Source organism: Purpureocillium lilacinum (genome assembly GCF_023168085.1).
Source record: "Purpureocillium lilacinum CBS 284.36 DNA, scaffold_1, whole genome shotgun sequence".
In the NCBI taxonomy this organism is placed as follows: Eukaryota; Fungi; Ascomycota; class Sordariomycetes; order Hypocreales; family Ophiocordycipitaceae; genus Purpureocillium; species Purpureocillium lilacinum.
The window spans coordinates 1,557,555-1,581,061 of NW_027072111.1; the positions used below are offsets into that span (position 1 = coordinate 1,557,555).

A 23,507-nucleotide genomic window follows, 5' to 3' on the forward strand; every position below is an offset into this window, starting at 1 on the left:
TGGCATCTCCCGTCCAAGTGCCGACCTTCCGGTGTTGCCGCTTCCGGCAAGCCCGGCGCGCGGGCAATGACCGACATCAGGGCCGGCAGTGGGCGACGGCGGTGCCATGGCGCACAAAACGTCCGCTATGAAGCCGAGGCAGAGGCGGCTCCAGCTAATGTTATTAGCTCCATCGGCTGCTGTGCCTCTGAGACCTGGCGATTCGACGTGCTGGCAGTGGAGCTCCGGCTGCCGCCAGACTCCATGACGTCGTGGCACCGCTCTCCGGAGTCCACTAGAAATGTCACCTTCACTGCCGGTACCGGCTGGGCAAACCTAACCCAAGGGCGATCACGAGATTCACGACATTGAACCGTTCGTTGCCTCTTCCAATCCACAACTTGAAGCGGAACCGGACTTGGTCCGTTGGTAACAAGATCTTGACTCTATTAATGCTAATTCTTGCGTTAAACAGGGGCGTCCACGCGACTCGAAAACCGGCTCGAGCCGAAGCATGTGTCTTCTCCCTTCATGTTCAACATATGATCATAACCGAATCCCAATGCCTCCGATTCGAAGAGTTACAAGAAAGCCTTGACGGGAGGCGGGTCATCAGCCGGATCCGCGGCCGCAAAGGCCGTGGAGGCGTCCGGAGGAGGTGGGTAGATGAGCTTCTGGTTGATGAACTGCTTGATGGGCTTGGCTGCAGCGCCGGACTGGTGGACGCTGCGATCCCAGCCGTCCGTGATGAGCGACCCCCAGCCGCCGAGGTCGAGGCAAGTGCCGTAGTTGAGCTGCTCGTAGGGCCGGCCCTCGATGCCCAGCAAGTCGGCGGCGGCGTTGTGTCCGGACGCGCGACCAAGGCGCAGGGCGTGCTGGCACGACTGCAGCGCGAGGTGGCCACCTTCTTTGGTGACGACGCTGGCTGCATCGCCCGTGACGAAAATGTTGGGAAGGCTGGGGATGCGCAGGTCGCGGTCCACCTGCACGCGGCCCATGGCGTCGCGCTGCGCAGAGAGTTGCTTCACCAGCGGGTTCGCCTCCATGCCCGCCGTCCACACGGCCGTGACGGTGTCGATGCGCTCGCCGCTCGACAGAGTGACGCCGTTGGCATCAATGGACGCGACGGCAGCGCCGAGCTTCATCTCCACCCCGAGGTCGCTAAGAGCCGACACGATCATGGGACGAGGTTTGTCTCCCAACTCGGGTCCAATGACGTCCGCGCGGTCCACGATGACAACCCGAAACTTCTCATTGTTGCCGAAGATCTCCGTAAGACGGCTGGGCAATTCAGCCGCAAGTTCGATGCCCGTGAACCCACCACCGCACACGACGATGGTGTTGCGCGACGTCCCTGACGGGGCGCTGGCGAGACGCCGAAGGTGGTCCTCAAGCTGGACAGCCTCGTCGATCTGGTCAATGGTAAAGGCGTGCTCCTTCAGACCCGGGATATTCGGGCGGGCCAAGCGGCTCCCAGGGGCCAAGATGAGGCGATCGTAAGAAATTGTGATATCAGCCCCAGTGCTGTCAACAGCGTCCACCTGGCCATCGTGGGGACGGATGACCCCAACACGGGCGGCAATGAAGGTGACGTCGGTTGCCTCGAAGAGCTCAACGAGCGATGCACGCATCTCGGCAACGTTTGCCTCGTAGAGACGTGGCCGAAGGACGAGCTCTGGCTCCGGTGCCACGACGGTGACCTGAATCGGCCGCTCGCGGGACAGGTCCTTGTGCAGGTCGATGAGGCGCCTGGCGGCCATGGCGCTCCAGAGGCCGGCGAAGCCAGCGCCGACAATGAGCAGGCGTTGAGATGCCATAGTGATCGTGTAGAAAAAGCTGTTGATAGATGATTACGATGATAATGGTGATGAGAATCTTGGCTCCAACTCGTCGACTTTAAGGTATATTTATACAACTTCAATGTTGTTGGGAGCAGACTGTCAACCCACAATCGGGTCCCCGGATCTCTCGTGTCTGTGATCCAGTTCCCGAGAACATGCGCAGTCGGAATGGCCAGCCAGCCTGGATACAGCCAGATCGCTAAAACATGCTCACGAATTGGCGGGCGGAGAAAATAGGTCGTCGGACTCGTGTCATGGACTCATGGCCCCAACCGATCCATGCCGGCGACTTTTGATGGGCGGAGCATGACGCAGGTGATGCAGGGTCACCATGAGCGACCCGAGAAAGCGACCCGAGAACGTCGCGGCTGAGGCCCACGCAAGTGCATGTACGGCCCAGGCATCGGGTTGATCATGGCTCTCATGGCAAGACCTCGCGCGGCTCCATGCGTTGAACTTCACACAGGGAGTCAGGGACTCAGGGACCTTTGGTTTGGCGGTGGACTCCACCGGCGTTGCAGTTGATCAAGATTTCGGGTACCCGTTCTGCAGAGCGCCTGACATCGGATACCCGATACCCGAATCGGATACCCGGGACCGTCACACCTTTCATGACACGAGCAATGCGACGGGCTGCCTGCGTCGACACGGAGAGATTCTTTGCAGACATGAAAGGGCGTCGTCATCATGTCCGGTCTGTCGGGGTTAAGTGACCTCCGATTACTCACTGTCAGTAAAAAATAAGAGGGCCTGTTTTCTGCATCAGATTTCGTAGCCCGGTATGTTGAGCTCCGAAAAGGTGAACCACTATTGAGCTAGCGTTGAGAGACAGGCGGAGGAGGATCCGTATGCTACATGTACCAGGCCTCTTTTTCGGGTGGTCCCTACCAAAGCTTGGCCACCATGGGAAAATTTGCAGGGCATTCGAGCGGAATGAGAAATGCACACTATGGTTTGGCGTGCCATTGACGCCGGTTCGATCCTAATGCGCCTGGTTGATATCGCGACATAGACGACGGGACCATAACGAGATGCCGGTAACGTGAAGGGCTCCAGATCAACGTATTAACTAGTGGAAGAAAATTAGGTGCATGTCAATGCGCGATCTAGTGATCGGCACGTTCTGCACTGTTTTCATCGTATAAACGTGCGCTAGAGGAGCGAGCAATGCATCGGCCGGGAGGTCTTCGCTCATGTCGTCATGTCGCAACTTGTGAGAACCTCACTCCATTTCCGTGAGCTGAAAATATCGTCACGTGCTTCACATCAGCTCAGCTCCTCTGCCCAAAGGGTCGTCTTATTAGACGCACGAGGCTACTTTGGTCATGCTAAGCCCGTCTTCAGCCTCAATTGCCTGCCGCCTCCCCCCGTCCATCCGTCCACCCAATCCATGTCTCTCCATCTGAAGCCACCACACCAATTGGCCCGGACCGGGACCCGAGGGTGACAGCACGGTGCTCGCTCGCACACCGAACGCCCGTCAAATTTCCCATCCAAAGCTCCATATTGAGTCCCTATCCATGTCGAACCGCAGCAACGCGGATGCCGGCGGGCCTTCCGTCATGTCCGCCGCCGCCTCCGGGCCCGACAGCAGCTACACCAGCATGGACGACGAGGCCGCCGCTGCCGGCGTGAAGAACGGAGGCGGAGGAGGAGGAGGAGGAGGCGTGCGAGTGTCGCTGGCCTGCCTGCCCTGCCGCTCCCGACACGTCCGGTGCGATGCCACGCAGCCCGTGTGCGAGCGCTGCCTCGCCGAGGGTCGTGAGTGTCGTTACGCAAAGTCGAGGCGAGGCGGGCTGGACCGCGCTGCGTTGGCCGCGCGCAGGTCCCGCGTTGAGCAGGCCGCCGCCGCCGGCAACCCGAACCCGCATGCCGCTGCTGCGCTGCCGCGCCCGGACGCCACTGCGATGGATAGCCATCGGGGACTCACCCTCGACATGCCACCTGCGCCCTCCCTCCAGGTACCCCAGCAGCAGCAACAACATCAACAGCAACAACACCATCACCAACGCTTCGCTGGCATGGGCACCCTCTTCACGCCCCCGGCTGAGCCTCCCTCCTCGGGCAGGTCGCCGGCCTTGCTGGGCCAGCCGCCGTCCATCTCCGTCGCCAACGACTCACTCATCCACCTCTACTACAAGTGCTTCCACCGCTTCCATCCCTGCGTCCTGCCCCGCAAGCGGCTGGAGCATTATTGGCGAGATGGGCCGTCGTCCCGGGCAGGTCTCAAGCCGCTCGTCGTCGTGATGCGGTATATCGGGGCCATCTTCTGCGTGTCCGAGCCCCTGGTGTCGCCGCCGACGGAGGAGCAGGTCGAGGCCGCCATCCTGGAGTCGCCCGTGGCCAGCGACGACTACTTCCTGGCGCTGAGCCACCTACTCTACTCCATTGCCCTGTACTGGCGGGGGCAGCCGCAGAAGTCGCGGTTTCACATGGACACAGCGGTTGCCATGGCGCTCGAGTCCGGCATGTTCCTGCGTGACTTTGCCATGCGGCATGCCCCCGACGATGCGGTGCTGGCAGAGTGCATCCGCCGGACCTGGTGGCAGATTTACATCGTGGACGCCTATTACGCCGCCATCAAGCGGTCGAGCGCGTTCCGGGCCAACACCGTAGATCCAACGACAGACTTGCCCTGTGAGGAAGCAGATTACGAGCTCGGGGTCAGTACTTTGCCTTGCCCTGGACTGTTGTCCCTGCCGATTTTCCTCATCCCTTCATATATTGACTTTGTCGTTGCAGAACATCCCCACTCCAAAGACACTCGCAGAGTTTGACGCGCGGGAGTTCGCCCCCGACGATAGCGCTTTCTCGTCCTTTGCGCATCTCATTGGCGGTGTCCAGGGCATGGCCTCGGCCATGGCACGGGCAAACAGCATCATCAACCCCTCGCTAGCTCTACTGGGGTCGTCGTCCCTCAAGGTGCTCGACGTTGCCGACGCCGTGCTTGACGGGTGGATGCTGCTCCTGCCCGAGGCCAAGAGGAATCCTCTTTCAGCGGATGGCGAGGTGGATGAGCTCATCTTCCAGGCACTGATGGCCGTCTACGCGTAAGTGAAGCCCCCCTGGAGACTACGCCGCCCCAACTGGTCGACCAAGAGCCGGCGATGATGTGCATACAACAAAACGGGGATGGCGAACGCTAACTTGTGCCGCGCAACTAGAACGACGGTCGGTTTGCACAGGCCATTCTCCAAATGCTCCTTCGACCAGCTCGAGTGCATCTCAGGTTGCTCGACCGCGGGCGATGACCAGGGGTCGCCACGACCGCCCACCGAGCTAGAGGCAGTTCACACGGCGAAGTGCATCAACGCAGCCGAGGCACAGATACGCCTTCTCGCCCTTCCCGCCGGCTCATCCAGCCACTCGCCCTTCACCGTGTGCATGCTCACGACCGGCACGCTTTCGCTTCTCTCGGCGTGCAAGTTCATCCTCCAGGACCAGAAGCTCGCCATCGCCCGCGACCAGCTGCGCCTCAGCATCGGATACCACAAGTCCATGGCGGGCGTATGGACAAAGGCAGCTAAGAACCTAGAAGAGGTCCAGACCATCGCCCGCGAGGTGCTAATGCTTTCGCCGGGAAGGAACCGGGCCGGCAATGGCCAGCGAGCATCGCCTGGCTTCGCTGCCGTCGCGAGCCAGCCGCCGCCGAACCAGCAGGGCATGTCACCGCAGATGGGTGCGAACGGCCAAGACGCGTTCTCGACTGGCTTTATCGACGTCACAAACGGACTGTGGGATGGCAGCGGCGACGGGCTTTTGACCATGCCTTGTCAGTGGTGGATGTTTCCAACTGAAACGGAGTGATGAGGCGACGTTGCGCATCGTTTCTTCGAATTCGTTGCCCTCTTGTTCCATTCACACGGGTGGTGGAGCTACTATAAGGCTCTGTCCACCCCCCAAATGTCTATATGCAATCGCCAGTGTGCCCAGGCAAAACACGCACCCAGAAACAACGACGACACGTCGTCGTACACTCGCCTCGAACAGAGGCAAGCCTGATGAGGCACTCAAAATACCCCTTGTTACCGCCCTGTAACCCTTTGCGAGCTGATCTCCCCCGATCCAATGGTATATTAGGCCAACGAGGGCGAGGCTGTAGCCCACGGCCTGGAGGAGCGTTATCTTGGTGTTCCATATGACAACAGATACTGCGATGAGCAGAATGTTCTTGAAGATGCCCGTCAGTGCCATGACGAGGCCAGACGTTCTTCCGACCTGTGCGTACGAGGTTAGCCAGTGGCGCACGCGGCAGCAAATAGAGGCGGCCGTTGCGTACCAGGTAGACGGTTGTGACGTTGAGCAAGAACGCCACAGCCGCGTTGAGGACAAGCATGCCGACGCCCGCATCTATCAGGTGGCTCATGCGGAACCGAGGAACCTCAATGAACAAGGCCGCAGCCAGCGTCATAATGGCACATGCCGGCCCAAAGTAATACAGACCGACGAGCGGGTCCATCCGCATCCCCTTCCGACTGACGAGCACCTGGATCATGACCAGGCGGATGGCACCAAAGATGATGCCACCAGCCTGGAACACAAAGCCAATCGTCGAGAACTGAATCTCTCCGAACGAGGCGATGGCCGCCCCGGCGACAATGAGGAGCATGTTGAGGAGAGTCGACGTGCTGGGGTCGGCGACGCCCCAGATCCAGGAGACGGCCAGGACGGCGACGGGGTTGGCGGCGTTGAGCATTTGGATGAAGGCGACGGAGAGATAAAGGTAGACGACATTGGAGCAGATGAGGGAGAGGGAAAAGCAGACGCCGATGGGGATAATGGTGCGGGCGTAGATGCGCGGGGTGATGTGCAGAGAGTGGCGCGAGTCGAGCAGGGTGGTGGTGCGGGCGAGGATGTGTATCGTGACGGAGGTGAAGATGAAGTGCCAGCACGCCAGGAGGATCGCTGCGCGGGTGGGAGTGTTAGCATGACCGTCTCCTCATGAGACAACAAAAAATAGGTGCAGTGCAGAACGTCAGTGGAGACGTACGATATCCTTGAGGGTCCTTGTTAGCTATGAACTCTATGCCGGCGTTGACGGGACAAGGGTGGTGAGAACTCACGGAAGCCAGCAGTGTCAATGAGCCACTTGTTGAGGAGAATGGTCAGGTTTGACAAGAAGATCCAGGACCTGGCATGGGCGTGTCAGCAACAGCGAGATGAGGAATGCGACATGCGACGATCTGACGATGCCGGGGAGGGGGGACGACGCACATGATGCCAAAGGGCGCCTGCCATGCCGCGGCCGCGACCGCAGCAGGCTTGTCCGGAGCATCCCACGGGGGGCCATCGTCGTCGCCCTTGTCGATGCTCAGCGCCGTCAGCGTCGTCGTCGTCGACGACCTGGAAGCCGTCGACGGCGAGGGCAGCGACATGGCCAGACTCAGGCTGAGTGAGGCCGGGCTGGTGGTGGTGGTACGGCCGGCACTTCGGACGGAATTCGGACTCGGGCCGCTACCACTACTACGGGAGACGGAGGGACGGCGAGGGAGGGAGGGAGGGGAGATGCCCGGCTATTAGGGGCTTGGCGCAGAGAGATGCGCAACGGGGACGTTGATGCCGCCGGGGACCATTTCCGCCGCGGGGGGGTGAGACAGTGTGCCGGTGGCCCGGGATGGAGGGAGAGGGAGCTCGCTGCGTTGGCCGGGGGCCGGGGTTCAGGATGTCCGGTCCGGGGCCTCGTTTGCTGCTGCCGCTGTTGCAGTTCGCGATGATGATGATGATTGTTTGTTGCGAGGAAGTTTGCGAAAAGACGCCGACCGACGCTCGGATTCTAGATTTCCTCCCCCCGTCCTGCCGTGTCCCAGGGGGGGCGCAGGCTGGACCAACCGAAATAATTTGGGTCCCGGGGGGGTTCCGGAGGACGACGCCCCCGTCCAAAGAGGAATAGCACGATGAGCGCCAGCAAAGTAGGCAGTGGTGGCAGTGGTGGCAGGGGATGGATCGGAACAAAAAAGGCTTGTGCTGGTGCGAGGCACAGCACTGTCGCCAGCCTGGACACAGCAGCATCCCATCCCAGGTCCCATCCACTGGTTGGTTTTGGCTTCGTTCGCTGGGGCTTGTGGTGAGGCTGAGGGCGGGCCGCGGCAGCAGTACTTACGCTGGTGCGTCGTGGCTCCCGTGGCCGGCTGGGGCCTGCTGCTGATCAACCCTGATGATGAGGATGCGCTGAGTCGTGGCGGCCCTGCTCGGGCTCAGACCGAAGTCGAGCCACGTCCACGCCGGAGCGATTCCAGGCGCCCTGTGCTGGGGCTCAGCATTGTCTGCGCCACCCCTGAAGGGGGCTGGCTGCAGTGCCTTTTCAGGCTTGTTGATGATGGATGCTCCACCTTCTGTCGCTGGGGCTGCGCCAAAGACTTCTCGTCATTCAGACATGACTGCACGCCTTCTCCTGGCGTCCGGGAAAGCTGTGGCACAGCGTCACTGCCGGAGGGCCGTGGCCAGATTCTGTTCCGCCGACGGGAGGTGGTGCGATGGAAGGTGGGAGAGTGCAGTTGATGGATCAATGCGTCAGTGGACGAGCCCCTGCCAGGCTTTTGCTGGGGATGCCTGCCCTCGAAGCCTCAGCGTTAGCATCTTGAGTGGGTGACTTAGCATCTTGATGCTTGAAGTGGTTCTCACCTTACAGTCTTGTTGGCATCAAGTCTCAAGCTGCGACACATCAAGCTGTCACGATAGAGAATTTTTTGTTTAAGAACCTCGATAGCTTCGAGCTTCCGACGTGCCCGGCTGTTAATCTCCCATTCAGGTACGAATTGATCACCAGACGTTTCCCGACTCGCGCATCGCAACAATACCCTAGACACAGCGGCCCACAAACTCGTCCATTTTACACAGGACTCAGGAGGCATACTGTATCCCACACAGCGACCAATCTATAGCTGCCTGGCCCGCAAGCAATGCGCGTCACACTTCAGTCAAAATGCTTGCTCCAGCGCTCAAACACGTGCCGCGACCAGGCTCATGTAAATGCCCCATATCAGCCCGACGAAGCTCAGAAAGACGATTCGACGGTGGACCGGCACAAAACTGAAGCTTATGATGGACGCGATCGGCCAGATCTTATAGCCCGCGACAATTATCGGTATCGTTTCCTGCGATACGTCAGCTCCGTCTTGGTCGGCCTAGCCGCCCACTCCGTGAATGTCGAGATTGAGGCGTGGATGGCATACAGTCTTTATGTTGTGCCAGATCTGCGACCCAGGCTGACTCTTCAGCAAGCCCATGATGGCCAGAAATGCGACCGTGTTCATCACCGCGCCCGCAGTCATGCAGTCAATAAACCACTTTGCCAGCGTGTTGCGCAAGCTGAACCGCGGCGTCACCATGCCGCTGCCATGGTCAGCATTGTGGCTGTCGCGAGCCGCCTCCTCCAGGCCCTTGAGCTCGACGTCTCGCTGCTGCTGCTTCTTTTGCCTGCGCGCATCAACAGGGTACGCAGGAAGCCTCCTCTCGAGCAATTGCTGCCAGATGAAGTTGGGCGGCGCGGTCAACACCGTGAAGACGAGGAACCGGACCAGCTGTGACAGATCCAGTCCAAAGGCACGCTGCCGATGGGGACGCGTGTAAGCCCAGAGTCGGACGCTAGCGGGGCGTTTGGCCCGTTCGGGGGAGATGGATCACGGACCTGGTGTTGGTAGGCGTCGATGAACTGCGCGCAGAGGTTGGACGCTGCAGAGAGGGCCGTGGCCTGCAATGTTGCTTCTACTATCGGCGATGGCATCGCAATTGAGGCCCACCGGAATTGTGTTCGATTGTGGTTTCAAGATTGTGCGACCGCAAGCCTCTGGTTCAAGCATCCTGATGCTTAATGTGCATTCAGGGGAATCACGTGAGAGGATCTACCTGATTTGTGGACTCGACAGTGCTGATCAGACTTTACTTCAGGCACCGGCATGGAACTCTCAGGAACAGGTTCCTGGACGCGCTGTTACAAGTACCGCGACAAACATCTACCCCCCGAGAATACACATCAGCTTGCACGCTACGAGTAGCACGCATCATTCATTCATTTTCGCGTCGGTAAGAGCTGCTTAAAAGGCCCCCGCGGACCACGCAGCGTCCACGGTCGCGTTGGGGGCCATCCCAGGCCAGCACGGCTGCCTGTCAGGCTCATCCACCAAGCGTCTCATCGCATCAACCTCCTCGTCGTGAAACCCCTCATCCAGCATAGTCCGCTCTGTCGCGAGTCGTGCGTAAGCGATAGTCTCCCACCGGCGGCCCTCCGCGCAAAACGCCCTCGCCGCAAGCCGATATGCGTTGCTCACAGCGGCGTGCATGCGCTCCTGCTCATACAGACTGATCAACGTCTTCGCCATCTCGCTGGAGCTCGAACGCGAGCTCTCTAGCCTCTCTGTCAAATCAGTTATTTGCTTGAGCCGAGAGTCAGACTCCTGGCTGATGCTCGCGTGGGCAGTGCACAAGCTGCAGGTGCATTGGAAGCCCCATGACGAGGACAGTCTGCGGCGCCGTTGCGACCGAGGCATGTGAGGATCGATGTATGTGATCGTGAGCTCGGTACCGGGAGCTACAGTCGTTGTGGCGTGCACGTAGTGCGTGAAGCTCTCTTCATCGAAGAAGTAGGCTGCGTTTGGCCGGCAATCGTGGTTGAGGCGCTGACCGAATGAGCATGCGATTGAGCGTGCCGCGGATAAGATCGAATGACTTACTGCGATTTCCGGGAACACGCCATAGAACGTGCCTTTAGCCGTATCAATCTCAAAGGCGTTTGTATTGATCCGATCGGTGACGGGATTCACCGTCGGCTGGCCAAACAGCTGCCAAAATTCCGCCCTGGACGCTGCAGGGAGCTGCTCAACTGCCGCCGCCTCAAGCTTGACCCATTCATCCTCGTCCAGGGCCTCGTATGCCTCATCGTCTAGCAAGAGGACTGGAGTGTACGCGAAGATTCGGTCACCGCGGAACACCGTCTTGTTTGCAATCAAGCCTCGGCCCCGCCCCGGGAGCTCTCGTTCTTCGAATGGCGGGGATGCGGGCGTCCCAGGACCGTGTGAGTAGTTGGATTGGGCGAATGCCGGTAACTGCATAATTGACTCGATGCGATCCGGAGTAGTCAATATGGATATGCCTCGCCCGCTCGCGAAAGAATGCGATGAGTAGAGACAAAACGGCTCATCCGCTTCATCGGGCGTGATGCATCGCGGCTTGAAGTCCCAATGGAACAGCGATGGTCCAGTCGCGTCACCAACGTCGAGCGCACTTGGCATTAGGCCATGGAACTTCTCTGGCCTGTCTCGCCCGCATTGCGACAGCGAAGGTGGTGATCGCAGACATATTTCTTCGGATATGAAGTGCAGTTGGCCGCCAATGGCGGAGCCGACGCAGCAGAGGCGGACTAGGGTGCGCAATGAGAGCATCGTTTGAGCAAAACTATTTCAATGTCAGATCTATCTTGATGCAATTACCATTCCGATCCCAGAATGACATACTTTAGGATAGGTCGCGCAAGCGTTATGTTGGCTCTTCGGGCCCTTTTCTTGTGTAGAGGTCGGCCAAACCCAAGTGAGGCATTGGAGTCAACGGGCAGTAACCCTCGGGTGCCAGCTGGGCGAATTTTAAGCAGCAAGCCGGTCAACGCGTTTGGCACAACCCCATCCGGAGTGCAATTGCTGTCGTCGTCTCGAGACGGGAGTTTCAGCCGGGCCATGGGATCTTGTATGTTCGCATCCGTTGGATTCATCGCCTTGGAGTAAGATCTTTGCCATACTTGCCACCCCGCGACCGCCCGACGGTGATCCCGCGAAACAACCGTGCACCTGCGTCGGCAACCCCAGTCTTCAGCAACGCCATGTTTCAAAAGCGCAACTGCCCAGGCTGTGACAGCTGGATGTTCGTTGTGTCAAGGGGCTGTCAAAGCCCCCCCCGCTGCGCGCATCGCGGCGAGCAAGAACTTGACGGCACGCAGAGGAATCTGGAGCGTTTGGGAACGACCCCTGGCGGATGGACAGCGTACTTCAGGTTTGCTACCCCGCCAGTTTCAGCAATCGCACACTTCCTGTTGAACCGTGCACATCAAACGCAGCTCGCTGGACTGGGGGGTGCTTCCCTGCTTATTGGCCAGTAGCACTAGTTATAAGGGGCCTGTCTCAGGCTCCCGGCAAAGACTCAAGCGGGAACTGATGTGATCTGATGAACATGCCGTGCCCACGGAGAGCGTATCTATTGCCGGAAATCAAGCTTTTTGCACGTGTTGATGCTCGATTAAAGTGACTGGTGACACGGCCAAATGGACAGGGGAGTGTTCTAACTTTGGAAACAGCCCGGGGGCGGCCTCTGCGCAGAGTAGCCTGGCGGCGCCTTGTTCCTGGATTGAAATGCCTGCGCAGTAGGTTGTCCAGCATCACATTTTCGGTTCACGCCCCGGCAGTGCTCCATTTTATAGAATTGACATTTGGTCGCTACAACGAGATGCAGTCTAGGCTAACTCAGGCGCGCGCAGCACGCGAGACAAGATCATAGGCACAACACTCAATTCTGCATCAATCTAGACAATGCCCGGTGCATCGTTGGCGTCCGTGACCCTGGCCGCAGCAGTGGTAGTCGCTGCAGCCTTTGCCGCCTTCTTAGCCTTCTTAGCCTTCTTCGCCTTCTTTGCCTTGGCATTCTTCTTGGCCGCCTTCTTCGCCTTGCCCTTTGCCTTCTTCTTGCCCTTGGCCTTCTTCGCGGCCCGCGCCTCTAGCTCATCGCCCTCGAAGTCGAGCCCGCGTTCTTCGAGACTGGCCGCGTCGTCGACGTGCCTGACGCCAACAGCCTGGGCCCCGGACTCCTCGAAGCCTCTGGCGGCGACATCGCGCTTGTTTGAGTCGGTAGGAGGTCCAGCCTCATGAGGCGCGGCCAGCGCGCTGGTGAGAAGGGTGAGGAGGAATGCCGCGCTGGAGATCTTCATGATGTCGGTTGTCTAAAGCGGCCGCTGCGTGATGAATTGAAGGCGAAAAATGTTGTAGTGAGTGAGCTTTGTAGTTGTCTTGATGGCGTGCTGGGTATTGGATGCCAAGAGCGACGATGCCGGCTCTTTTGTACTCGTCGAGCTGCAAGCTGCCAGCGCCAACTCAATGCTTCTCTATCCCGCCAAACGCATCGAAACAAGGGCATTGACTCGTTCGAGACGGAAAGTCGGGACGGCAAAGTCGGGATGGCAGCGCGCTGTAACAGACTCGATGTCAGCCACACTCGGCTGGTAGCGCAGCCGGTCTGCCGCAGCGATTCGCAGGTCTCAGGGGCAGGGGCTGTGAGCGGGATGGCAGGTTTGACGACTGCCGCCCATCCCAGTCAAGGCGCCAATCCCGCCATACGAAGCAACGGAGCTGTCAGTCAGGAACTGCTTCCACTTTAGAAACTCTAACCTGGGGCGGGCGACCGCCAGTGTCACATCCCCGCCCTCGGTCGCATTCCGCAGCCTACCCTGACTAGTGACTAGGCGTGGGGTGAGCTGGCGCATCAACATGACGAGAACTCTTACAAGCTGAACCCTAGTGACCCAGACAAATACAACGCAGGATTCATGTGTCGCGCAAATTGCATCGTTGCGCATCGTTAGAATTTACTCTCCGTAAAAGCTTTCTGGTTGAGACGAGTAGGTTTGCGGGCTTAGCGTACGAAGTACATGTAATCCACCGGCCGATGATCAACATTAAAGCTTGGCATTGCCGTTTCGCCCACATCGAAGTGAGGAATAAGGCTACAAGACAAGGGTAAGACCGCACAGCATGTCATCAGTTTCAGCTCAAAAGAGCCCCGCTGCAGGTGTTTGTCTGATGATGGGCTTGCGGCACATGAGCAAAGGAAGCGCCTGAAACCCCAGGATCGCCAGGGGTATCGCTAGCATCGCGGATTTATGCGCTTCCGGGTCTCGTCTGCTCCTACGACGGACTAACGGCACGACAAGTATAGCCTAGTGATGGGCTGCGTAGAGGTCATATGGCTTGATGGTGTTCCTAATTGTTGCCGTCCGTCCCTGTTAGGCGCGGATCGTAACGTGTTGTTGTCACGCTGGTCTCATGTTGGTGAGGCTGTGCAGACTCTTTTCAGCTCCCGCTTCGAGCGGCATCTCTGCTGTTCGGCCTCGTTACGACTGAGCCAGGGGGAGAATGCCCCGCCCATTACATCTCTGGAATGGAATCAGGTGTCGTGCACGTAACAAAAACAGGAAACCCCAAGACTAGCCTCTTTGCCCGTGGGAGCATTCTTGGCGATTACGTCTGCATCATTCGGATCCCCAAAACGTTTTTGGAGCTTCACAGATCTTCGATAAAGGTACCCATCTGCGTTTCCATCAACCCAAAGAGAGGATCATATGGTACTTCCTCATACGGGCTTCTTCGGCAGGCGGCGTCCATCTCCCCGTCCAGGCCATTTGTTAGTGGAAACATGCTCATAATGGCTTCCATGTCGAGATCGAGCCTTGGCGTAGTTTGATCTACAGCTATCACGTCATCTGTTGGCCGCGCCCGCCTGTCAGCAGCATATCACATCTTAGGCATGTTGTGGTGTGGACGGGAGCCTTACCGGGGCTTATGAGATTGACATTGTTCACTTCAATCAACTTGCGAATGACTCTTGCCGGCCTAGCAACACCTGGGTTTGGCACGCACAGCTCATCGAGGCATTTGAGTCCAGTTGCGAGAAGAGACGCGTGGTCATGGCTGGACTGGGCATCAGAAGCAGCGTTTCGCACATGTATGGTGCATGCAACGTAGACAGTATATCCAAGCAGATAAGGGCCATTGAAGAGCCCAAATGCTGTCCTGTAAGCCGTCGCAATTGTTGTGATGCGCCGGGCTGCTACTGTGCAACGTTCCCAAGATTGAAGTGGCTGCGAGGTTGACCTCAGGTGTCCATCAGAGATGAACGGGCGGTGAACCAAAATGATCAGAGTGTAATACAAGCTATGCAACAGCATGACATTTGGTGCCGGATTTTTTGGCGGCGTGGACAGCCAAGGCTGGAAGTCAAGCTCTGAGGATAGGTCATTTTTCCACTGTTGCAAAGCTTGGTCGACTTGCTCCAGGCTTCTTTGGGCGTTCGAAAACGTCGTGCGGACGATATAGAAGCGGCTGATGATCGTGGCCATGATCTTTGATAGGGAGCAAAGCTGCTGGAAAGTTGAAACAGAGTAGAGAAGGATGTTGGGGCTGCTTTCGCCATGGGATGTGGTCAGGTCGGGATTGGTACGGAGCTGGAGGCGCTCATTTTCCTCGTAGAGGTCGTGAAAGTCTAGTGAAACTTGGGAGTCCCAAAGATGCAAAGCCACTGGGCGGCCCAAGTACAAACTTTGGAGCTTGTCACACACAAAGGCTCCCCAATATACGCGACGACGAATCTCAATGTCTTCAGCGTCGGTCGTGGTTTGCTGTGGATCAAGGTGTAGACCGAGGTCATACACCATTCGGAGAGCATAGCCAGTATATAGCCATCCCTTGGAAGTCTCCCCGCGGGAATTGAATGTTGAGCCGAGCAACAACAGTCCCACGACCGTTGGCAGTGTCGGGAGAGTAAGAAGCGAGTCTCGGGCTAGCAATTCATCGCATTTGCGGAAGAATTGTCGGCCAGCGGTTGAAGGATCATTTGGATCATCCCTGATGTCGGGCAGGCTTGAGTATTTGCTGGAGCACGCAAAGATGGCATTGACGAGGAAAGAGGACGCGTACGGACCAGAGGTCCGGAGATCGCGCATTATAGCGGGCCGATAGGTCAAGAGAAATGTATGGTGCTGTCGTGTCCAGTGCAGGTCGAGGAGCTGGAGCCCAATGTCTGTACTCGTGCCATCGATGGAAGAAAGACTGGCTATGTTGTGTTCCATCTGACGGGCAAGAGCAGCGTTCGCTATGAGCCTATGCTGTATAATCTCCGCCTCTGGCAATCGGAAGTTGATAGGGTGAGGAAGCGACTGGGCGCTTTCGCTTTGTGACGGAACGTGCAGAGCTGAAGAGGGACCAAAGCTGTTCGGTTTACCGTTCTCGTCCAATGATATGAAGTGGCCAATGCCAACCTCGTCTTCCGAGGAAGTGTTCGGAGTGTCGACATTGCCTCCCGCTCGCTCCAGGATGTTTGCCGCATTGCTAACAGCAGAGCCTCCAAATGTAACCTCGTGGTGAGTACCATGTTGCGCAAGATCCGGAACGGTGACTTTCCCGTCGTCGCCAATTGCGGCCGAAAGAAGGTACTGACGCTCTTCCTGGGAGCTGTTCTTCAAAGTAAGGATGAACGTCTTCAATGCAAAGCATTCGCGCTGAAGGTTGTCAATCTGCGAGTAGGGGGGACTCCGTGGCAGATGCGCCAGTAGCTCCGGCGCTCCGGCCAATCGCGCGACTTTAGGTGAGCCGGGTGAGCCATGCGGGTGTGGTCGCGCGACCTAGGCGAGCCAGGCATCGCTATAGCGCAAGAGGAGGGGCGGCTAGCAGTCACCTTATATGCCTATACGCCATTAGTCCTCGCGTCGCAAACGGTACCGCGACTCCCTTAACTATCCGCGTTAAGATACGCTTACGATCCTACCGTCGCTAACCTTATCTTAGCGCGCATCAATAATCCATTTGCAAGCTTCCTATCGAATGAGGCACGCCTACTTAATTTAACCGAGCGTTATTATATAGAGATATCTAGAGGTTAGTTATATAAAATGTTCGATGAACCGCTACCTGCCCGACTCTCCTAATTTCGATTCTATCTAACTCTATCCCCCTTCTCGGTATCGATAGATACTCCTCGGGCGAATATACTATACGGTAAAGGGCAACGACTAACTAAGGCCTATTTTAGTAGTATAAAGGATACGTTATGTGCCGCGGACGGATCTAACGTACCGATCGGACGATTCTACCTATAATGCCGTAGCGGACAACGATTATATATTAATGCAATATGCGTTATGAGCTTATCATTAGGTGATGCTGGCCAACTTAGACTGAGAGGTCGCTGCCGTGACCGGGGTTCGGCTAGGCGCTTAATCGGTAATACGAGGCGTCGCACATGATAACCTTGCGACCAACTCTCCTCCGCCCGGCATCCGCCATGGCGGAGTCAGCTCTCAACCAGGCTTGTGCCGACTGCTGTTTCCACGGAGAAGCGGCTGCCTCGCCTGCGTGCTCCTTCGCCAGTCATTCGGGCGGTCAAGTAGGAAGCCCGGATGCGCGCCCGGCTATTAATACGCCTCTTCCCCCAGCGGTATGTCGCGCTGTTTGCCCCTCCGACTCCCCTTTGTCTTCCCTCTTCTTTCCTCTTAATAATCCTTGATGACTCTTATCATCTCTTGATTCACGATCGCCTCGTGACTCCGGAGATAGCTCCTCAATTAGCATGCCATCTAGTCCTTTATGGTTAGACGAAGCGGGGTTAGGCGACGGCATAGCGCACCATAGAGTAGGCAGCCTAGATCCGACGGTCCCTTAGACCCAGGCGTACACCACCTGCCCGGATGGTGGCCAGACCGTAGAGAGTAAGGATGCGGCGGCTTGCAGCTCTTTTTTTATTATTCGGCAAGTTCCTACTGGAGATACGACTTTAAATATAGCACCGCCTTATCGTATCTCCCTTATATATGGAATATTATAGCGAGATCTGCTATACTCCGGATCGTATCGGGATGCTTTTTATTAAGAATATTATACTATAGCATTAATATATTTATATATATCTTCTCTATATTATTATATCTCTTTTATATATAGTATATTATAGCTAGCTTTACTATACTTTAAATAGTATTAAGATACTTTTAGCTAAGAATATTACGTTATAGTACTATTATATTTATATATATCTTCTTTATATTATTATATCTCCTTTATATATAATATATTATAGATAAACTTACTATACTTTATATTATATTAAAATACTTTTTATTAAGAATATTATATTATAATATTAATATATTTACTTCGATCTTCTTTATATTATTATATCTCCTTTATATATAATATATTATAGCTAGCTTTACTATACTCTAAATAATATCGAGATACTTTTCGCTAAGAATATTATAATATAATATTAATATATTTACTTTAATCTTTTTTATATTATTATATCTTCTTTATATAATATATTATAGATAAACTTACTATACTCTATATTATATCGAGATACTTTTCGCTAAGAATATTATATTATAGCGTTAATATATTTACTTCGATCTTCTCTATATTATTATATCTCCTTTATATATAATATATTATAGCTAGCTTTACTATACTCTAGATAGTATTAAAATACTTCTCGTTAAGAACGTTACGATATAGCTTAAGTATATCTACTTTAATCTTCTTTATATTATTATATCTCCCTTATATATAGTATATCTTAGCTAGCTCTACTATACTCTAGATAGTATTAAGATACTTCTCGCTAAGAACGTCGCATTAAAGCGTTAATATAGTTACCGATATCTTCTTTGCCTTATCGTATCTCCTTTATATATAGTAAGTCATAAGTAGCTCTATTATAGTTCGGATCGTAACGTAATGCTTATCGCCTAATAGGTCGCTCTATAGCGCTAGTACGTCTAAGTAGATCCTCTCCGCCTTACTATAATACCCCCGTATATAGTATGCTACTGCCCGATCTGCTAGGCTCTTAACTATGTCGGGATGTTTCTCCTTAAGTACCTCGCGGCGTAGTGCGAGCGCCTGTAGCGATATTTTATCCGCCTTATAGTAATTGCCCTAGTAGTAATAAGTCTTAGCTAGCTCCGCTATAGCCTAGATCGTGTCGGGATGCCTCTCGCCGTGTACTTCTTGTCCTAGTATTAGCGTCTTTACTTACATTTCTACCGCCTCGCTATATTTCCCTTATTTATAGTAGGTTGCAGCGAGTGACAATCTACTCGCGATAGTATTAAGGTGCTTCTCGCTAAGAACTTCTTTCCGATACTCATAAGCGCCTTTATCTATAGGCTCTCTTTCTCTCTACCTCCTACAATCATATAAGTAACCGGAAAGTCAGGTTAAAAGGCCCGCTACTTCTATCTCCCCTCCATACAACCCTACCCATCCGGCGGCACGCTACGCATACTCTAGATACTTATCGCATTCCCCCTATACCTCTCGCCGACTATCCGGAAATAGGTCTATAACCGTTTAAAGAGCTATTCTCGAGAAGTATAATTAGTCCTATCTCCGCCGCTATTAACATAAATTATACTGCATAGCCTCTTATATAAGCTTATATATCTCATACGCCCTTTATTATTCGTTAGATATACGTAAGTATAGAAATAAGAAGTTCTATAGAAGGACGATAATTACTCGGGTATTTATATTACTCTCCTTATACTTATTATACTTATCGGCTCTCGCGGCTTTATCGTCTCTAGCTAACCTAAGAATATCGGTAGCCTTTTCGATTAAGCTAAAGGGAATTTCTTAATTATGTATAAACGCGAGCGAATATAGTATATCGCATGCCGTTTCATTCTCCTACCGAATATACTTAATCGAGATATCCTAGGTCTATAAAACGCTATTCGGCATATACTATCTACGATATCGGTTAAATTCTATTTTGCTAAGTAGCTCCTACCGCTTTATGCGTCTATATAGCATTAAAAGATACTCGCCGATAGGAGTTTTAGTCGTTTATATATATACCGCCGCTTACGAGATCGCGAGTAGTAAGTATTCTAGCTCCGAAAGCAGCGCCATGGCGTCTTCCGAACTCTCGTTAATCTCCTTGCCTATAACCGTCTCGAGGAGTATTCGCGCCTCTCTCTTCGTTATGCTACTAACGTAAACTACTCGTCTAGCACTAACGAGGTTACTACGAATCCGCTTATTGCGGCTAGTCTATAATACGGTCCCTACGGGACCCTACGGCACGAAATCATAGAGATTATGCATTTCGGCTATTAACTGCGTCCCGCCTACTCTAAATAACGCGAGGTCGTCCATATTGTCTAGAATAAGCAGCTAGTATAGGTACGCCTTAATTCGTTCGCGCACGGCTATTAGTAGCCTCGGCCCCTCTAGACTAGCTATAAGGCCGAGCCTTGTCGTAATAGCCCTATAGTCTTACGTAAACGTCGTCTCGTTATCGGCATAGACCTAAAACACTAAGCAAGCCGGATCGCGGCTTCGGCAGTAGGCATAGTTAAGAGCGATTTGCGTTTTACTATTATTATCAGCAAATATAGAATAACTAGGCACGATAGCCTTACCTAGAGCCACCGAGCCCCTAGAGTGCTACGCTCCGATAGTCGGTCGAGGGAGGTAGAAGCCTATTAAGCGAAGCGAAGATATCGCGATTTACTAAGTCCTCGTTAGGCGGGAAAGGAATAATCCGGTACGGAACACGCTCTTTAGTCTACGTCTTATCTACTTTTTATATTAGGGCCTGCCTATCGTCTTCCCCTTCCGGTATAATAGCTACTTAGACTTACGGTAAATATAGAGAGCTCCGCTAACGTAGCCCTGAAACATAAAGCTGCTGTCAGACGCTTTAGCATTGCCGAAGTGCTGGTCGATACTTTACCCCACTGGTATTATTGCGGTAGCGGACAATACTCGTAGACGCAATATAGCCTCTTCTATAACTGAGGCCCGCAATAACTAGCTGAACGTAGAGATGCCCTACCGCGGCCCCGCGCGCATTACCGTCCAGATATATCACGTAGATAAGGGGGCTGAGTGCGGCTGAACAGCCTTCGCCCTCATTCCATGATAAATAGGCGACGGCGAGCTAACATCAATAGGCGGTCTGCAATATCAGCTATAGATCCTCTAAGCGTTATAGCCGGCGTAATAGCCGTAGCTACTACGGCGTTATAGAGCGCGAAGGCACTCTACGATGCCGTAGATAGGCTCAAGGATGCGCCATACTCTATTTCGCAGGCTAAAGGGCTTCTCTCCTAATCTCTAATGACGTTAGGCGCACTAACGAGAACACTCGAGGCGAACACCGAACCTAGTATAGTCGACTCTATCCTAAACGAGATATAGCTCGGTAAGGCACTAGAATCTATTACTGCCTTTTATTAGGCGTTTACGGCTGCAATAGTAAGGTTAACTAATCATTCGACGGAGTTAGGTTTCAGCAAACGCGATAGATTCCTCGTATACTTCAACGAGGCATAGATAGAAAGACTAAACAGGGACTTATCCGGCTATCAAAGGACACTTACTATAGCTCTGTCGTCTATTACGCTATAAGGACCCCCTAGTCTGCAAGGAGGAGGTTTATTAACAGTAAACGAATAGGGTCATAACGAGCCACACCTCTAGAACTATCGATAAGCTTCGGGCTCAATTCGACGCCCAGGAGCAGGCTCTAGCCCACTTAAGCGTATAACTATCCCGAATAGAAGTAGAATTACAAGTCGACGACTACAATACAGTCCCTACCAGAGATTCAAGCGCGCAATTAACTGCTACCCTTCAAGAGGTCTGTCATAGGAGTCTAGCCGCAACACGCTCGCAGCGAAGTAAGCAGAAATTTAGCGATATGAAATCGGATAGCAATTCTATTACTATATAAGGAATAGCCAGCATAATACAACCAGGGCTAGATCAGTCATTCGGAAGCATAACGGCCACGACGAGAAGCCGCGCCTTCCAGGGCCAAATGGATGCAGGCGCTTTTAGCAAATTCTTTAGTGAATGATGGCTCTCTGGGCCAAGGTTGCTGCTGCCGAATTGCAGCTCACATTCAATCGTCATGTCATCTGCTGGCGGGCTTTGATCGTTGAACTGATAGGCGGCGGTAACACATGTTGCTGAGGATGGGCCATATTCGGGCTTTAGCTTTGATCGGGCTGGAACCCCGGTGATGACCGTGTTTGGGGTCGTGATGAAGGAAGGAAAAGGCACGAGGATCTATGAAGAAGCCGAAGAACAGAGCTGAATACAAGTCGCTGGATGATGCCTCGCCTCTGTTGAAGGAGGCTTGGAACATCTGCTGACCCAGACTGTATCAAGGAGCGGGGCTGTGGGTGGCGCAGAGGGAGGGGCGGCTAGCAGCCATGTTGGATGGCGCATTTCATTGGTCTTTGCATCACAGATAGTGTCGGGGCCACGTAGGTATGTAGGCGGACGAGGGGGTTCGGCGGGAGCGTCTCGGGGCCTGGCCTGCTCGGAGTGTTACACGGACCGCGAGGCACTGGTTGCTGGCCCGCCAGCGGGTAGTCCGTCGTCACCGGGCGCCTTCCATGACTTTGCTGCGAAGACGCTGGGCATCCCTTGAGGCATGCCGTTTCGCGGACGGGAAGTGTGGGTACCCTCGGCCTGAGCCGCTGCGCCACAGTCACGACACTGGTGCATGGACTCGCTTGTCCGCAGCCATTCAACTCTTGTATATGGCATCCGTTAAGCAAACCGATAGCGTGGCTTGGCTGAGGTTGGGCGGTTATAACACCGTAAAGTTCGATTCGGGAGATACGGACGGACGCCGGTTAGCTCCAGATAAAAGTGTAGCTATTAACTCACGGGCCGAGCCCGGGCTAGGCTGCCGCCCGAAATGCAATTAGCGTCTGATACTGTGGGGCTATGTGACCGAGCTGTGAGTGTAAATGAGTTGTCCTGGATGCCTCCTCGCCTCATCCCCTCGTCGATTTGCTTTTACCTTACGCATTAGCATAGCTACTAGGGCAGATATATAAGTAGGGGTCCCGCGTCGTGACGTATCGGACTATAGCGCCTGGGACGGGGCATGGTGTGGTGGCTATAGCGGTAGTTATGCTATCCCTGCCCTATTAGCGCGGTATGATATTAGCGGGATAGTTAGTCGTAATTACTGCCCGCTTAAATTAAGCATAGTTAGCTCTATCTAGCGGCAGGGTGCCTTTAACTATAGACGATATATACGTATCGCTATCGACGACGATCTTATAGCCCCTAAGGTAATCGCATTAAATTTATGCTTTTTATCGCCTATATTTATAATTATCTCGTTCTAGGTCTACTAGCTTAACTCGCTATAAGGCGGCGCGTAAGTAGCGAGGGCGAGCGTTCTCTTAGTTAGATATATAAAATTAAGTAGCTATTTTAGTAAATAAGCCTAGCTATATTAATTAAAATTATAAGCGATCTTAAGATATAGTAGAAGCTAAAAAAGAGTATTTTAGGGAATGCTAAAGGCCGTAATATAACTTTATTAATATAGTCTCTTATATAATCTTTTAATATGTCGCTATTAAGCCTTTAAGAGCTATACGTTAATTAAGGTTAACTATACTAAAGAATTTATATATAGCCGCGAATACTATAATATAGATATATCTAGCTACTTAATAGAGCTTTATTACCTTATTAATTAATATCTCTTTAAAGATTAAGCGATATTACTAGACTGAGGCTTAAATATAGCTAACTTACTATCTATATCGTTATAAGCCCTTATCTCGCCCTTACTTATTAGCTCTTATATTAAGGTATTATCGTAGATAGAATTTAAAGAGTAATAAGCCTATATTATATATATATTATAAAGGGTTTAGAATTCTATATATAATAGCCTTAAAAACGATAGTAATATAGTAAAACTTATTGAGTTATATATATAGACTTTAAGTAAGGTTTTAAGAGCTAGAAATAGTATAGATAGTAGTATTATTATTAAATTAGATAATCTTAATATATAATAAGGCGTTATAAAGAAGTTTATAGAGGTAAGATAGGTAAAGATCGCTATATTATTAAGGCTTATAAAAGGAGTAAGTAATATTATTAAGTTTATTTA

At 53.4% G+C, this 23,507-nt stretch overlaps 5 protein-coding genes across 5 annotated transcripts; 1 reads left to right on the top strand and 4 right to left on the bottom strand.

Moving 5' to 3' along the window:
• Positions 1–560: 560 nt before the first annotated feature.
• PLICBS_000198 (uncharacterized protein) lies at positions 561–1,796 on the bottom strand (the record flags this gene model as incomplete). The annotated part of the gene is made up of 1 exon (XM_018327294.2): positions 561–1,796. One exon carries the CDS (start codon positions 1,794–1,796, stop codon positions 561–563), a length of 1,236 nt encoding a protein of 411 aa, XP_018173990.1.
• Positions 1,797–3,382: 1,586 nt separating this feature from the next.
• On the top strand, positions 3,383–5,627 carry PLICBS_000199 (uncharacterized protein; the record flags this gene model as incomplete). The annotated part of the gene is made up of 3 exons (XM_065599550.1): positions 3,383–4,483; positions 4,563–4,870; positions 5,006–5,627. The coding sequence occupies 3 exons, from the start codon at positions 3,383–3,385 to the stop codon at positions 5,625–5,627; spliced, it is 2,031 nt and encodes a 676-aa protein (XP_065455622.1).
• A 100-nt stretch (positions 5,628–5,727) lies between these two features.
• PLICBS_000200 (uncharacterized protein) lies at positions 5,728–7,195 on the bottom strand (the record flags this gene model as incomplete). The annotated part of the gene is made up of 4 exons (XM_065599551.1): positions 5,728–6,725; positions 6,811–6,816; positions 6,884–6,951; positions 7,035–7,195. The coding sequence occupies 4 exons, from the start codon at positions 7,193–7,195 to the stop codon at positions 5,728–5,730; spliced, it is 1,233 nt and encodes a 410-aa protein (XP_065455623.1).
• Positions 7,196–8,944: 1,749 nt separating this feature from the next.
• PLICBS_000201 (uncharacterized protein) lies at positions 8,945–10,867 on the bottom strand (the record flags this gene model as incomplete). The annotated part of the gene is made up of 4 exons (XM_065599552.1): positions 8,945–9,367; positions 9,448–9,510; positions 10,088–10,435; positions 10,490–10,867. 4 exons carry the CDS (start codon positions 10,865–10,867, stop codon positions 8,945–8,947), a joined length of 1,212 nt encoding a protein of 403 aa, XP_065455624.1.
• Positions 10,868–12,324: 1,457 nt separating this feature from the next.
• Positions 12,325–12,726, bottom strand: PLICBS_000202 (uncharacterized protein; the record flags this gene model as incomplete). Its single annotated transcript, XM_018327290.1, has 1 exon — positions 12,325–12,726. The coding sequence occupies one exon, from the start codon at positions 12,724–12,726 to the stop codon at positions 12,325–12,327; it is 402 nt and encodes a 133-aa protein (XP_018173986.1).
• Positions 12,727–23,507: the final 10,781 nt, after the last annotated feature.